This window comes from Labrus bergylta, chromosome 4 (genome assembly GCF_963930695.1).
Source record: "Labrus bergylta chromosome 4, fLabBer1.1, whole genome shotgun sequence".
Lineage (NCBI taxonomy): Eukaryota > Metazoa > Chordata > Actinopteri > Labriformes > Labridae > Labrus > Labrus bergylta.
In genome coordinates this window covers 26,713,609-26,726,213 of record NC_089198.1, presented here as the reverse complement: position 1 = coordinate 26,726,213, position 12,605 = coordinate 26,713,609, and the positions used below count along the sequence as shown (strand labels likewise).

General features: G+C 40.0%; 1 protein-coding gene across 1 annotated transcript; it reads right to left on the bottom strand.

Annotated features, from left to right (window-relative positions):
* Positions 1 to 630: 630 nt before the first annotated feature.
* acadm (acyl-CoA dehydrogenase medium chain) lies at positions 631 to 10,608 on the bottom strand. The gene is made up of 12 exons (XM_020656270.2): positions 10,467 to 10,608; positions 9,538 to 9,649; positions 8,856 to 8,953; positions 7,905 to 7,974; positions 6,026 to 6,126; positions 5,702 to 5,782; positions 5,394 to 5,524; positions 4,378 to 4,486; positions 3,646 to 3,786; positions 3,459 to 3,554; positions 2,074 to 2,322; positions 631 to 1,978 (listed from the first exon to the last, which is right to left on the bottom strand). The coding sequence occupies exons 1-12, from the start codon at positions 10,479 to 10,481 to the stop codon at positions 1,907 to 1,909; spliced, it is 1,275 nt and encodes a 424-aa protein (XP_020511926.1). The 5' UTR covers positions 10,482 to 10,608; the 3' UTR covers positions 631 to 1,906.
* Positions 10,609 to 12,605: the final 1,997 nt, after the last annotated feature.

Sequence of the window (12,605 nt, the reverse complement as noted above, 5' to 3'; positions counted from 1 at the left end):
CTGTATTCTGTTCCAGAACAAGTTCGGAGTACTTGTTGTTCTTTCCCCATATATTTTACTTTTCTATATTTTACTACTATATTTGTCTGAGGGCTTTTTTAGCTATACTTATCCACTAAAAGTGTTTCTTGGGAGGCGGCCTTTACCAATGGAAAGTCATGAACTGTTAATAACCATACAGTTTGGGTGGGATTGCAATCTATCATTATTGTATATTCAATAAAATATTCAGAGTAATTCCAAAATCAAATAGTTAAAAGGCGGTACATGCTCCTAAATATCTCACCCATACCCATGCAGTCCCTTAAAAATAATGAGTTAAAATATCTTAATCTAATCTTAATCTGGGGAATTGGTGGGATACTGAACAATATTCTTCCATTGGGTCCTGTTCCCCTCCTTCTGCTACAACTCCTATGGCCATCACAAACACATTAAAGACTCTTGTAGGGTTTTCTTTCACAAGTCAACAGGGGTAAAATAAAAGAGTTACAGATGGAGGTAAGCTTCCCTAATGGCAAGCTAATCAAATCTGCAACATGAGCATTTCAGCAGACAATTGTCAACAGAATCAAAAAATCCTTCATATCCTCAAAATGCACAAAAAAAAAAACCCAATCAGTTCTAGCATGAATTGAACCTTTTATTTTATATGGCTGGAATACATAAAAGCAGAAGTTTCTTTCTGTTACTGTGACAGCTTGAACATATTGGCCTACATATTACATCCAAAGTCCAGTCAAGTGGTTGAGAGGTGAAGTGTAACGCTTGCACCTCTCTATGTTGGATGGTGACAGTAACGTCTTAGGACCTAATTGCAAACCAGGCAGAAAACAATCTTCAGACAACATGCAATTTTACACTTATGAAACATACCGTTCCACACACGTTCCCTTTTTTTCCCCCCAAACATAGTCCAGAGATAAATGTTTTAGTCTCATGTAATAATTAAAACTGCATTCATGGTTTGATGTAGGAACTCAGTTACATTTTTCAAAGCATGTGTGGTAAGTCCTTAATGACAGCCAACAAAGTGTGATTTACGCCATGTTAGAGACAGATATGACAGTCTAAACGATATGTGCAGAAAAAAAAAAACGAACAACAATCCTTGCTAACTTTGAGTTTACTGAAATCAGATTGAAGACCAAAACACATTCTCAAACATTTAATATCATCAACTCACTTCATTACAAACCAATTTATTGTGAGATACAGTTTGATTTATCATGGACAACTGACAAGTAGTGTACCAGGTTGATGCTTAATAAATACACTATATATTTCATTGACATTAAACACTATACCCAGAGTGCTATCATAAGCTCAGGAGACCAGTCTGACTGCTATGTGCAACAAGCAGCAGCTGGAAGCAAGCAGATCATGGTCAATTTATTTAGTCAGAAAACACAAGGCCTCAGTTGAGCTTCATTAAACAGGTTTTCAAATTCTGTTGACTGGTGGACTGCCGTCTACAAAATCTGGGTCTGATTTAAAAAGAAAGGCAGGATGAATTGATGTTAAGGCAAGCAATATTGAACAACTTTGTACTGCGTTAAAAGACCTTTGTGTAGGATTCAGAGGCATCTACTCCCCCTTTCCAATTATGTAGATGAGCTCCGTAACCGTAGAAACATGGAGGGCTATGTAAGAGGACATACTCTATGTAGCTAAAAGAAGCTCATTTGAAGACATACAAAAAAAAAATAACATTTATTATGTTAAGTTGATTATAAACTGATGAAAACACATGTTTGAATATTTCACACCGATTTCTGTTCAAAGATACCCCTGAATCTTACAAACAAGTCCTTTAAGTTCTCAGATCTATTTCCATGGACACCCCTATGTGTACAAAAGTTACAACAAAGTACATTTCAATGAGGACAAGTCAGGTGAGCAGAGTTCATTTCTTGTGTCTTCCAAAGTGTTCTCGGGCGATGATGAGTCTTTGGATTTGAGCTGTGCCCTCGTAGATCTATGAAGGGGGAATGAGAAAGTACACATTAGAACATGAACGTATCCCAAAAACCTTTACAGAACAGAGATTGAGTGCACAATATCATCCCCCACCTGGTAGATCTTGGCGTCTCTCATCAGTTTCTCTACCGGATAGTCGCTGTTGAAGCCGTTGCCACCAAACACCTGGACGGCGTCAGTGGCCACCTGGTTGGCGATATCTCCAGCGAATGCCTTGGCGATGGAGGCGTAGTAGGTGTTTCTGCGGCCCTGATCCACTTCCCAGGCAGACCTCTGGTATGCCATCCTGGCCAGCTCCACCTTCATGGCCATCTCAGCCAGGAGGAAGGACACAGCCTGATGCTGTAGAACAGGAAGAGACAGAGGAACCTAATGAGTTGGGCCATATTTTGTACTTTTTACACTGTACAGCTGGCGTGTCACCCGATTATAAGCCAATTGCCCTTTAAAGAAAGCATCCCACAGTAAACTCTGTAATTCAGAGAAATAAAAAAGGACAGTTGATCAGTTTATAAAGATCAGGTAAATGGACTTCAGTTCATATACTGCTTTTCTAGCCCTTGAGCAAGGCACTGAACGTTGCAGAATGTAGCCGCCCAAATGCATGTCCAGAGGTCCTATTTGTGCACGAGTCGTGTGTGATGACACCGCATTGCCCACCTAACCATTCACTCACTAAATCCAGAAGCGGCTATGTAATGTGACCATCAGAAGTAACTAATCCCATTCATACGCTGCTGAAGAAGCACGGGGAGCAATTCTGGGTTAAGAGTCTTGCCCAAGGACACATTAGACATGTTGCTGCAGGAGCTGGGGATCGAACCCTCCCAACCTTCCGGTTGAGAGATGACCAACTCCACCAATTGAGCCACAGCTGTCGAGCAAAGATAGTTGCAACTTGCATTTTCAATGCACCGGTCTACAACAATCTTTCCCTTGCCAGTTTACACTAAAGAGACTTGGCGTGACATGGTCTGTTTTCTATACTTTTCATGGTTGAAGCTTTGACCACAGAGCTGAAGGTCTGCCTGCTTGAAAGAGCGAGTCAGAGTTGTGCATACACACACAGAGCAGAGGCCAGAGGGGCAGCTTCAAGCCTGCTCTAACGCAGACTTTTGGTGAATCTTTGTTTTTACTCTGTGTGTGCTAGAATGTAGAGTTTGAATGGCGTGTTGTTGGTTTACTCTTGTGCTGTGAAAGTTTGTGTGTAAACAATCAAGTTGATTAACAACAGGGTGTGCCGAGGTGAACGCTTGTTTGTGCTCTGGGATATAACTAACTATAACCAGAAATACCAGAACTTGACAAGATGAGTTGCAAGCAGGGAAACCAGAACACATCAAGTGCAGCGCACACTCATCTGGTCACATGCCTGGAAAGTTTGCAAACCGTTTTGTCTCTTCAACAAAACTTTGGCATATAGTCTTGAGAGAAAATAAAATTTGAAGTAGATAAAATGTTTTGCAGTGAAATCATACCTCAGCAATAACCTTTCCAAATGTCTTTCTCTCCAGGGAATAGTTGGTAGCTTCATCAAGTGCCCTCTGTGCCAGGCCCGTTGCTCCTGCTGCCACCTGCATTTCATTATAGCAACACATATTATGATAAACAAGTTCACATGTTTCTTTGTAACAGAATTTCTGTGTTATCAGTTTGAAGACTTACGGGTGGCCTCGTGCTGTCGAAGGCTCCCATCGCAATTTTGAAGCCTGATCCCTCTGCGATCAGGACGTTCTCCTTCGGTATCCTCACATCCTCAAAGGTAATGCCTCTGGTATCGGAGCACCTCTGGCCCATGTTCAGCTCCTACAAGCACAAACAATCACAAGGACATGATGGCATTAGGGCAGGTTTCTTTCCCTGAGTCATATGCCTTCTTTGTAAGATTTGAAATGTATAGAAACATCCAAACGGTAACAGATTTTACAGCTTTAAATTATTACCAGTTTAGATAAAACACAAAAAGCCTTTTTCCATAAAACTTTTCCATGGAGCTTAAAGATCCCAGATTATACTCAAATACACCTTTCGTGATGCCAGTCTGGGAAACCTAGTTGCTTTGCAGCCCCCCCCAAAAAAAAAAAAAAACTCATTCATCTTATATTGGCATCTGTAAATCCCCTTATTTCAGCCTCTGTCTGTAACAGTTTGTTTCAGCTGCTGTCCCTTTAAAACTCCCTTCCCATTGTGTCCAATTTATTATGTTTACCTCATGGGCTGAAACTATCCAACCACTTGATTTCCCTTTTAATTGAAATTTGATTTATTTGTCTTTTGACAGTTACACTTCATGATGTTTATAGGGAGCATGGGCTTTATAAAGAAAAAAAATGCTCTACTCAGGCTGAGGGAATATTTTGAACCACAAAAACAAAACCACATCAACTTTCAACACACCTTCCTTCCGACCATTACTCCCGGGGTGTCAGCGTCCAGAATGAATCCTGTAAAGGCTTTACCAGCAGGACACTTGGGATCCGGGTTAGTGCGGGCCAGGAGGAAGTACCTGGACATGTGAAAGACAGATAAAAGGTCAATCAGTACAAGATAGAGACCCAACTATTAATTATCAGTTTCCATTTTATTTGGCGTGTATAGTAAGAACTAATCGGTCGTATTCTCTCCTATAAAAACGTAAGTCTCTAGCTTAACACAAATAAAAGAAAGTATTAGATGTTGGAATAAAAACGGACAGACAGATTCTGGACTACTAACAAGACATGTAAACAAATGTCCATGTTTTTTGGGGGATTTTTATGCCTCTAGCTAGAGACAGGATAGGGGATAGAGTCAAAAACCTGGGAAAGAGAGAGGACTGACTGGGGGGAAAGGAGGTCAGATTCATACAATCTGCTTTAAGGACAATGGCCTCCATACAGGGGTCATGTGCACTAACCACTAAGCTACAGGTGCCCATTAAATACCCATATTTTTAGTACATTACATTTGAAATGCAGTATTACTGTCCTGTTTCAGTCACTGCATTTTGTCACAACTGACCAGTGATACAAAATGGGAGTAACTACATGTTAGGTTTAAAAAATAAATAAAAAGTAAGTTTGAATTAAAAGAGTAACATTAAGGAAAGCTTGAGCAGATCAGAAAACATGGTAAATGACCCTTATCAAACAAGTGGAATTAGAAATAAAGGCCTCCCTCAGATAAACAGTTAGTCTGCTTCAAACAAAAGACTGAGCCTATTTGATGGAGACACTATAATGTAGCTTATAAGATGATACATTAAATCATTTATTCCATCAACTATTTCTAATGTTCAGATTGTGTTCAAACTAAGGTGTTGTATCCGATGTTTAAGGAGTTGTTGAGCCAACTCTACAATGACTCCACAACAACCTGCAGCCTCCACACAAGTGTGTATAATATCATTGTACACATTAATAGTGAGTACATACCAGTTAGCTTTCCCTCCGTTAGTGATCCACATCTTCTGACCATTTACAACATACTCATCCCCCACTTTCACCGCTTTGGTCTTGATGCCGGCCACGTCAGAGCCTGCGCCGGGCTCTGTGACACAGTACGCCTGCCGAAAGAAGAAGTACACAGAGTGTTGTGATAGAAGCTGGAGCATCTTTGATTCTTTTTGCTGTGATAGTATCCAGCAGTAAAGTAATACTATGAACCATCAGGGCTAATAATCATTTACATTTCAGCAAACGTGTATGTATGTACAATTTCATTTAAAAAAGGAAACACTTACACACATGAGCGGCTCATCAACCAGCCTTCCCAGGTATTTCTTCTTCTGTGCGTCATTGCCTGCTAAAATGATGGGCATGGCCTTTGGGAGAAAAAGATAACGTGTTTATAACTAAGCTACAACCACTGCTATTAATCAGTGTTAGAACTCAGGCTGATGTGATGTTGACATCAGGTAATGTCCTGTATGAGGTACAGCCCAGTTACAACAAAATAGCATTTATAGCCTTACAGGTTCACTGAAGAGCTGTATTTTCTGCTTTTCTAGTCATACATATAATAGGATTTAAAAGATGCAACATGTTTCTTGACATGTGGGACTTACCCCCAGAGAATTTGCTTCGATAGCAGTCTGTACTCCTGTGCAGCCATAAGCCAACTCTTCTGTGATGAGGCAGTTTTCAAAGCTTGACAGGCCCATTCCACCTAAATACAAGAAGGGACAAACATTGAAAATACACTGCTCAAGAAAAAATAAAGGGAACACTAAAATAACACATGCTAGATCTGAATGAATGACATATTCTTATTAAATACTTTGTTCTTTACATAGTTGAATGTGCTGACAACAAAAATTATCAATGGAAATCAAATTAATTAACCCATGGAGGTCTGGATTTGGAGTCACACTCAAAATTAAAGTGGAAAAACACACTACAGGCTGATCCAACTTTGATTTAATGTCCTTAAAACAAGTCAAAATGAGGCTCAGTAGTGTGTGTGGTCTCCACATGCCTGTATAACCTCCCTACAACACCTGGGCATGCTCCTGATGAGGTGGCAGATGGTCTCCTGAGGGATCTCCTCCCAGACCTGGACTAAAGCATCCGCCAACTCCTGGACAGTCTGTGGTGCAACGTGGCGTTGGTGGATGGAGCGAGACATGATGTCCCAGATGTGCTCAATTGGATTCAGGTCTGGGGAATAGGCGGGCCAGTCCATAGCATCAATGCCTTCGTCTTGCAGGAACTGCTGACACACTCCAGCCACGAGGTCTAGCATTGTCTTGCATTGGGAGGAACCCAGGGCCAACCGCACCAGCATGTGTTCTCACAAGGGGTCTGAGGATCTCATCTCTGTACCTAATGGCAGTCACGCTACCTCTGGCGAGCACATAGAGGACTGTGCGGCCCCCCAAAGAAATGCCACCCCACACCATTACTGACCCACTGCCAAACCGGTCATGCTGGAGGATGTTGCAGGCAGCAGAACATTCTCCACAGCGTCTCCAGACTCTGTCACAGGTGCTCAGTGTGAACCTGCTTTCATCTGTGAAGAGCACAGGGTGCCAGTGATGAATTTGCCAATCTTTGTGTTCTCTGGCAATTGCCAAACATCCTGCACGGTGTTGGGCTGTAAGCACAACCCCCACCTGTGGACGTCGGGCCCTCATACCACCCTCATGGAGTCTGTTTCTGACCGTTTGAGCAGACACATTTGTGGCCTGCTGGAGGTCATTTTGCAGGGCTCTGGCAGTGCTCCTCCTGTTCCTCCTTGCACAAAGGCAGAGGTAGCAGTCCTGCTGCTGGGTTGTTGCCCTCCTACGGCCTCCTCCACGTCTCCTGATGTACTGGCCTGTCTCCTGGTAGCACCTCCACGCTCTGGACACTACGCTGACAGACACAGCAAACCTTCTTGCCACAGCTCGCATTCATTTGCCATCCTGGATGAGCTGCACTACCTGAGCCACTTGTGTGGATTGTAGACTCCGTCTCATGCTACCACTAGAGTGAAAGCACCGCCAGCATTCAAAAGTGACCAAAACATCAGCCAGAAAGCATAGGAACTGAGAAGTGGTCACCACCTGCAGAACCACTCCTTTATTGGGGGTGTCTTGCTAATTGCTAATAATGTAATTTCCACCTGTTGTCTATTCCATTTGCACAACAGCATGTGAAATTGATTGTCAGTGTTGCTTTGTAAGTGGACAGTTTGATTTCACAGAAGTGTGATTGACTTGGAGTTACATTGTGTTGTTTAAGTGTTCCCTTTACTTTTTTGAGCAGTGTATATTCACATTTAGAAGAAATGATTATTTCACATAAGATTTTTAGAGATTAATATTAAGCCTAGCTATTGTTTTTTTCATCATCTACAAGCCTGTGGGACAAGAGGTTAGCATGTCTTCCCACAATGGGGAAACTCAGGAGAGAAACTCTGATCATGGTGGATAACTCAAAAATTAAAAAGACAGAATTACGCACCGTACTCTTGTGGAATGTGACCATTCATCAGCCCGAGCTCCCATGCCTTCGTGATTAGAGGGACAGGATACTGCAAAATGATGGGAAGATTAACTGACTGTTATTCAAACTTTTTTTAAATAAAAAAAATGTTTGCTTAAAAAAAAGAAAAGACATTGAACACTAACATGTTCCAGCAGCAGAGAGTAAACAGATAAACACAAAAAAAAAACTCTATATGACGTAAATGAAATAAGATTTAAAAAAGGTGACATTGATGCACATTACGAGAGCCTTTGAAAAAAGTTAATAATAATACATTTTATTTATAAGAGCATGTCAAAAACACTTTTAACAATTGTTAAAAAGTAAAGAACAGCAGAGTAAGGACAGACTAACAGACATTGCAACATTACACAAATCATAAAGATAACAATAAAAGGTCAAACTACAGAAAATACATCACAATCATACATTAAAAGCTTGTTTAAAGAGGGGGGTTTGGTAAGTGATTTGAAAGTAGGAGGAAAGTAAAATATTTGGTTAATATAATATTAATGGTTCAAATATTTGTGCTAAAGATGTCCAGAGGTGTTATGCTGACAGCCATGATGTGTAAGCTCTATGGAGTATTCACACATGTGCTGAAGCACACCTTATTGCTCTGGGGAGGGATAAGTCTTAAAACTACAAAGTAAAAGGTTTCTAGTTTTTTGGATGACCCAATCTGCTTTGGTTCTAGTTGTTTTCACAAGTTCTTTATTTAAAAAGGTTTATTTTTTTTATTTCTTAATTCTTTGAAAAATTGAGACTAGGCAAGGGGGGGGGGGGGTGAAGCATGTGCAGGCACGGTAGCAAACACATTTCCTAGCGCGATTACTTTTCATAGCGCCTATATGATTTGACTGTTAAATCCAGCTTTATTTCACCTTTGATTTACACTTCCTGTTACTAATCTCTAGGCATTCTCACCTCACCACTTCTGTCATAAGCAGGCGCAGCAGGAACAATCTCCTCACGTGCAAACTTCCTCGCCAGCTGCTGGAACTCCTTTTGCTGCTCTGACATCTCTGTAGTTTAAAAAAAAAAAAGAAGAAAAAAAAAAAAAAGAGACAAAGCGATGAGTAACTTAAACACACTTTATATAGTCGTAACTTTTTTACATTGAATACTGTTTGTGTATTAAAAGAATTATTTGGAGCGGTTATAATTTCTTCCACTCGATCAAGTGTGAAGAAATTGTTTCCCAACTAAAGTTGGATGTAAATGATGAAGAACAAAACACACAGACCTGCTTCTGTGTTCAGCCCACAGTTTTATTAGGCTTCAGCAGTCAAATCAAGTTGGTATTTTCTTTCTATTTTTGTCAAATATCCTCAAAGGAAAGATTATTCCATAATGCAGGTATGGTTTTACCCTACAAAAGATTAAAGTTGCAATATAAAAGGCACTTGATTGGCAGCACCTTTTTTCCCCCCTTTGTTAATAATCACACTTTCAGTAGGAGGACATCTCTTACACCTAGTTAAGTTCAGAACATTACAATGAGGTAGAAGTCTTATTAGGTGCTGGGCTTGTGTTGATGTTATGAGGCAGATATAACAGAATGAACAGATCTTTTCAAAATAAAGTAAAGTGTTTACATCCTACTCACCAAATGAGAAGCCTTGGGATGCTGCATGGCCGCCGTGAGGGGCTGCAACACTGGCTGCAGCAGCATTGGAGCTCTGAAGCCGGATTCCAGAGCGCACACTGGCTCTGAGCACCTGAGCAGGTAGCGGGAAGATCAGCACAAACATTCAAAATAGGCCCAACAGAACATGGTAAAACCTTTTTAACCAAAGTTAAAAAAAAAAAAAAAAGGTTATGCTGGCTCTACTGCCACAGATACAGGTTCTAACAAGCTGCGAGGTGATTACACACACACCTGTCCTTGCATTGACTTTTAACTACACACAATCACGCAATTACTACACCCACTTTATAAAACATGAGACAGCTTCACAAAAGCAAGCAAAGGTTCAGTGGACTATTAAACCACATCTGTGTCACACAAGAGCCCTGCCATAACATCCAGACCATCAACAATAACACAAAGCTCTCCAATATCATCTTGTTCAATCCAATAACACCAACACAAACAATTACCTTAATGCAAACCCATCAACCTGAATAACATGCTCATGTAAAACGTAACACTGCAGGTTATGGTTGGTCTCATGACACAACAGTCTTGACTGCAGCTTTTACAATATTATTATGTTTAATAGGCTGCACATGTTTAATTTCAAGTTAGGGGTGAAATGTGTAAAACGACCTGCTTAGCTAGTTGTTTTTCAGGGAGACAGCACACACACACACACACGAGTAAAACACAAGATATTGCACACTTTCCGTCTTGAGGTGTTAAAATGTGCAGGTATCGTTGAACTTGCGTCAGCTACCGTTAGCCGCTGACGCAGCTACCAAAGCTTTCACACTCGATCAGACGGCCAACACAATCTGCCACGAACCATACAAATCACCTTAAACTACAGAGATACGCCGGTGAATAACGTTTTAATGTCCAATAAATGCGCTTACCTTGTTGAACAGCATTGTTTTCTTTCTTACAGCAGTGCGAACACAGACTTCACCGCAATCTTTGTCCCAGATCTTAATATACGCCTCTTCAGCCAATCACAGCTGCGGGATTTGATCACGTGTCACGTCTCGGGGTCCGGAAAATGACTTTTCCCCTAGTTTGTTACCCAATGTAACCTTTGTTTCATAATAGAGTTTTTACCTTACAGTCTCTGGTTTTTACACTCAAAACTTCCACCAATAAGAGACAAGTAGTGTACGACAGGTAAACTTCTGTTCATCTGTTAATGCCCAGTAGTTTGATAACAGACTATAACTAACTTTAACTATATTAAAAATACAAACATGGAATACATTCAGATGAGTAAAGGTAGAAATGCAAACAGAAATGCACTATACTCATTAATGCAACAACAATATTGGTCAAACACGGTTTTGTAGTAAAAAATATTACAATAACTTATTATATGGAAAAAATGATCACAATGTCATGATACAGCTCATCACCAGCAGGTGGCGTTACATACATTCAGTTTGTAGAACTACAGATCTGTGATGATGCTGTTGAAACAGAGCTGAACTCATGTGTAAGAGATGTATGCTGTTGGCATTTTACTCTTCTCCATTTCTATTCTTTATAAGAAAGGAAGAAAGACATTATTATGAAGCATTCTCAGAATACTACACAAATATATACCATGATTCAGACTCTGATAACATAGAAGGCAAAACACAGATATTCCTTTTAAAAACTACAACTGCCAACTTTGTCAAATGAAGAAGCCACTGACATGACACGGCCAATTTCATGTCAAGAAATATCCGACACTATAAAAAAAACTAAAAAATAATAAATCCTCTGGCACAGACGGGTTCCCAGGGGAATTTTTTTTATAAATGTCTCATAAATGAAGTCACGCCAGTATTATTTAAAGTCTTTAATTTTGCTCTAGCATCAGGTAACCCACCAACAACGTGGTCAAAAGCCTTCATTTCTGTCTTACATAAGGAGGGGAAGGACCCAACTTTATGTGCAAACTATAGGCCTGTTAGCTTACTATGTAAAAGATATTGACAGATATTTTAGAATGCAGAAAAAACATAAAGAAAATAATCAAACTGGACCAAACAGGGTTTATTCCTGAGAGGCAAAGTGCTAACAATATTAGGCGAACACTGAATGTTATAACATATACTAAGAATAACAGACAGAATACCATGTTACTCAGTCTAGACGCCCAAAAAGCTTTCAACCGGGTGAAGTGGAGTTTTTTATACAAAACTCTGGCAGAGTTTGGGTTTAACACAACATTTATAGATTGGGTAAAAATAGTTTACAATAACCCTAAGTCAAGAATCAGAGTAAATGGATGCTGCTCAGACTTCTTTTTCCTTAAAAGAGGGGTCAGGCAGGGAGATTGTCTTAGTCCATTACTGTTTGCTGTTAGTGTTGAACCCCTGGCAGAGTCAATAAGAATGAACAAATACATTACAGACAAAGACAAATTAAAGATGAGGGGGGTTTGGAACACAAAATATTGTTATTTGCAGACGACATATTAACCTGTATAAGTGAACCTTCCTCATCTATTCGAGCTCTATCAAATAACTTGGCTGAATATGGAGAAATATCAGGATATTTAATTAATGAGTCTAAATCCGTAGCTATGATGCTCTCAGGCAAATATTCAGCAGAACTAGAGAAGAAGGTGCATTTCAAATGGTCTAACAATGGGTTTAGATACTTAGGTATCATCACTGCCCCTATCATATCACAGCTTTTTGAAGCAAACTATGGAAAATTGATTGGAGAAATCAAAAGGGATATAGCTAGATGGGAAATCCTGCCTCTGATAGGGAGAATAGAAACAGTGAGAATGAATATCTTACCAAGATTATTATTTTTGTTCCAGTCGCTGCCTATAAGAGTTCCCAATTACATATTTAAAACACTAGACAAGATCATATGAAAATTTATTTGGCAAAATAAAAAAGCTAGAATTAAGTATACTGTTCTTCTTTGCTCGAAGGAGAAAGGAGATTTAAATTTACCAAACTTAAAAAAGTATCACTGGGCAGCACAGCTCAGGGATAATATTATGTGGATAACTAATGACACAGATTCTATTTGGGTAGGAA

What these genes read in the sequence shown, in the direction of transcription:
- acadm (XM_020656270.2), bottom strand. An exon ending in ATCCCAAGGCTTCTCATTTG is followed by an intron (nt 8,954 to 9,537) that starts GTGAGTAGGATG and finishes TTTAAACTACAG; the next exon opens with AGATGTCAGAGCAGCAAAAG. An exon ending in GAGACGCCAAGATCTACCAG is followed by an intron (nt 1,979 to 2,073) that starts GTGGGGGATGAT and finishes CCCCCTTCATAG; the next exon opens with ATCTACGAGGGCACAGCTCA.